Here is a 4,396-nt window from a genome sequence, read left to right as displayed (position 1 = left end):
AACCGCTGACGACGTCATGACGATGATTCTCAAGTAAATGTCGCACTCGCTCGCACACCTCTTCAGTCAAAAGCCCGCGTGAAATATTCCCCGAATCTTTCTCTGCGAGTCGCACCAAAATAAAACAAAGGTAACTAAAAAATGTTGCTATGGAAGATAAATTCAAATGCGTATATTCTTCGCTTGCTCGCATTGGAATGGCAGGCTGGCGGTGGTGGACGCACAGCGACGCACGGAGAGAAGGCCCAGAGGGGCTCAAGAAGGGCGGAGAGGGGGGGAGGGGCGGCGCTCGGGAAGTCAGGCTGGGCAGTGTTTGCTTGCCTTGCCCGCCCCGCCCCGACCCTCAGTGCCCTTACGCGAATCTAAATAATTCCCGATGTGACAGAAGTCGCTGCCCTGCGCTTCGACAGCGGCGCAAGCCCCGGCAAACCGAACGGCGCCGTCCCCTGCGCACGCATCATCCTGGGGGACGCGTGCGAGGCACGCAGCAGGTCGGCACGACGGCCACCCCGGAGGCGTCCCGACGGACCACTCGGTAAACAGCGCCTCGAGGGAAGGGACGCCGGCCGCCGGCCCGGGCCCGACCACTGTGTTGGTCATTTACCGCGCGGGCCGGGCCGGGACCGGACGGGAACACGTCGACAACGTCAAAGCCTCCAAGGTGGCCCGGCGGAGGGCGGGGGCGGCAGGGCAGGGTGGCCACAGGCAGCCGCAGGCCGCCACAGGCACGCCAGTAATCCAGTTACTATCCCACCCCGTCCCGGTCGCCTTCAAACCCTAGCCCTCGACGGCCTTTACCCCCCCCCCCCCCCTTACCACCACCACACCACCAGTACACCCCTTATCATGACGTCAAAACGTGGGCTGCACACACTCGTACTACATGTACGTTCTATTGCAAAACGTGTCTCATATCCGCCATGAAAATTCAGAAGGTATCATACATACACTAAATGTAAGGGGACCATTTTAGGAACGAAAGTGCCCAAACTGTCCCTTTTACATATTGTCTATTTTACACATTGAATGTAGTGTCATGTCAAGAGTTTAAGTGGAACTTCAATCTAAGTTCTGCACTGGACTAAAATAAACTTGAACAGTCACAAAAAGATTTTCTAAATATAAGTATTTTACCTTTTCTGAGTAAATAGTCATGGCTTCAAACAGGGATGCCACTATTTTTCTTGTAAGTAATTATTTTTATACAGTAAAATTATTTTGGCGTATTTTAAACTGGAACTGTGCCACAGACGACTTTGACAAAAAAAAAGTGTGTTGCAATGAGAAAATCCTCCTCAATGATAGTTGTATCAATCTAATTGAAAAGAAAATTAATTACTTCATTTTTAATGGAAACTAAAACTGACATTGTAATTTACCATATACTTCTGTTACTCCCTTGATAATTGTAAACCAATGAAGCACCTCCCAATTCCAAACACTAAGATTTCACTTCTCCTTAACAAGGAAGAATTCTGTCAAATTGCTAACACACCAGGATAATTACTTCTATTGTAGAAATGGGATTATTTCTTTTCCAAACACAGAGTAGGAAAATATAAAATGATGGATAGAAAGGGCACAGAAATACAGGAACTACTCTTTTGTTTCACAGAGTAATTAAAAGAGCAGTGAGCCTTCGAAACCCCAAAAAAGAGTTCTAAACCCTCTGCACAACATCCAACCGAACGTCTCTTCATAAGGTTGTCAACATCGTATTTTTACCCGTAACATTGACATAATGATTTCAATTAGTTCAATTCTTCAGAAGTGTTCCTCTGCAGTAAGACTAAGTGTGCCTATTTCACTTATAAAGATAATATAATCCTTGCAATCAGAGTAAATAATTTTCGTACGCAAACAAAAATGATAATGTTGCAATGCGCAGTTAAACTCCTTGGTGGTAAATTGAATACAGAAACTAAATAATCTCAAATCATTTAAGAAAAGTAACTTACTAAATACCGACATAAAAGCAGACAACAACTACCTTTGAATGATGTAAGGTTACCAAGCAAGTCAAGTAATTGACAAGAAAAAGATATATGACACAAATTATACATTTAACACACTATAACCACAAGAGAACACCATCTTACATGACAGAAAAGTGCGTTGAGGACCATACAACACTTTAGAGAGGTTATATTCTATTTATCGTTGCCAGCTAATTTGACCAATGAACTCCGCTCGTCCGCACTTGAGTTTTGTTTAAATTGCTATGTGGTACGGTCCAAGAAAACACTACTAAAGGAGTGCGCAAACAGAAATGATACTTTTCATTTCTTTATTACAGTCTCACAATAAATCCTATGAGCAAAGGAGTTTGTTGAATATTAATATCACTGCAAAATGACAGTAGTAGTGAGAGGCAGAGATGTTCAAAAGATGCATAACTGTTTGATCGTCAAAATCAAGCCGACACACAGTAACCTAACCTTATACACTATCTTCGCCTTACAACTAGTAAACCATGAACCAAGATATTTCAGAATGTCTTTAGAAAATTAAAACCATAGAAAACATAACCTTACCTGAAAGGCGCGCTCTTCTGGGCAGCCCTCACGGTCCGGACTCCTCAAAGACAATGTCAGCAGACATTCTTCCACTGGATCCCACACAAATAACATGTCATCACTGCACACCATTAAGTTCTTAGTCTTCAATTGTTGATTTGGCAAACGTTCCCGTATTTTGCGAAATATTTCATGATTATTTAAGTTCAACCGGTCCGTTGAAAGCGCCATGTTTACGTTAACTATCTCTGTCTCTATTTACGAGTCACCTTTCTCTCTCAAACCTTATTTTGATGCTCAACTGTTGGATAAGAACTCCGTCGGCATTGCCAACCAAAGAAACGAAAATGAAGCCTTCGCCAGTAATATGTGATGCACAAAAATACTTTTCCACACTCTGTATCAAGGATGCAAAAACTTTATGATACTATCAAATAGACTCAAGAAACAACAATCCTATAACTTGTTTAAAAAAGGGAAAGAAAATGTAAAGCTCTTACCACAGCAAACAGTGCCGTAGCGCGCGAAATTTTAAAACCAGCGTTTGAAGCCATTTCTCCCACATCATCAGAATTTATTTTTTCGAAGTTGTGAAAGTCAAATCAAATGAAAAATAGTGCACTTAATCTGCTTGTTATATTGCTCTACGTTGATGTAAAAACAGATCGGTCAAGTAAAGTAAACTCGCGCGCCTTGACTGTTACGCGGCAGTCCGAGGGGGCCTCAACCTCCTTGCAAAGTATACATCAGATTGCCAATATTTCCAGATTGCTGGGCAATTATTTTGATTTTGGAGCAAAAAACGCCTGTAACTACACCCTGAATGTAGGCGAAAATTAAGCATGACTTTTGGGTCCGATTGTCAAGGGATTGCCGAAGATTATGGTAGATTGCCAGGGTCAACAGCCGGTTCGAAATGAGCGGCCCGTGGGTGGCAGTGTCGTTCGTAGATACCGGCACTGGTGAATTTACGCTTGTTTTTTCGGAGCCAACGGAACAAGAACGTTCAGCCCGAGCCACCACCAGGCATGCAGTCAGCTAGCCAGCCAGCCTGAGCAGCCAGCCAGCCAGGACCAGCGCAGCGCAGGCGCAACGCCTTCAGGTCACATCGCAATTTCTTCGCCATCCATTGCCAGCAGAAACTGCAATAAAGAACTTCTCCTTAATTTTCCCCAACGCGTTCCTCTTCTGCTTTCCTTTTTTCTTCGAATAATATATTATTTTTTATGGGTTTCCTCCTTGCCGCGCGCTTCCGCCGGTGGCCGCTCTCTGAGTGGATCTCACTTTGGCTGCGGATGTCCTGGCCGGCGCTGAACGCCCCAGACACTGGCGGGGACCAACGGATACCCGCCTAGGAGAGGGGGAGAAAAGATTTGGCGAGTAATGAGAGACCGAGGGGGAGGGGGGTGGCGCTTTACAAGTATTTTTTCGCCGTTTCTCCAAAGTTTGATCTACTTCAGAGCTGCCCCACAATCTAATTTTCTACGGCAATCACAATCATATCAGTACCATAGTCAACGACAGTGAAAAATTGTAGTACCAGGTACAGGAAAATTTTCTGTGGGAAGAAGTGCAATTACACTGGTAAAACAAGTGTGCAAAATTTCCACACCAGCATGCGCAAGTGGAAGTTATGAGTTTGCACATTACATGGTGTTTAACTCAAGGTGCACATTTGTTTTACCCGTGTAAGGCTCAAAATTGTGAATATATTCAAGCACTCTGTATCGACTTGAAATCGAAGTGATGAGCAAGAGTAGCGGTATGGTGGGAGGCTGTACGTGTATACAAAACATTTTGTAAATGGCAAATTACAAAATAAATCGTACATGTTTTTCACAGTGAAATAGCAATCATCACGAGGTGGCTATCTTACCCCC

The 4,396-nt window shown here is 44.1% G+C and overlaps 1 protein-coding gene across 1 annotated transcript in view; it reads right to left on the bottom strand.

Moving 5' to 3' along the window:
• The window catches only part of LOC113205807 (nuclear pore complex protein Nup88), a gene marked incomplete in the record, with an annotated part of 120,418 nt that extends 117,651 nt beyond the window's left edge, over positions 1-2,767 (bottom strand). The window contains 1 exon segment of the mRNA XM_052272342.1: positions 2,535-2,767. Within this exon segment, the coding sequence (XP_052128302.1) occupies positions 2,535-2,747 (213 nt within the window).
• Positions 2,768-4,396: the final 1,629 nt, after the last annotated feature.

Source organism: Frankliniella occidentalis, unplaced genomic scaffold (genome assembly GCF_000697945.3).
Source record: "Frankliniella occidentalis isolate FOCC.00 unplaced genomic scaffold, Focc_3.1 Scaffold201, whole genome shotgun sequence".
Taxonomy (NCBI): Eukaryota; Metazoa; Arthropoda; class Insecta; order Thysanoptera; family Thripidae; genus Frankliniella; species Frankliniella occidentalis.
The sequence above is the reverse complement of the archived record's forward strand: the minus strand, read 5'-3'. Positions and strand labels throughout refer to the sequence as shown.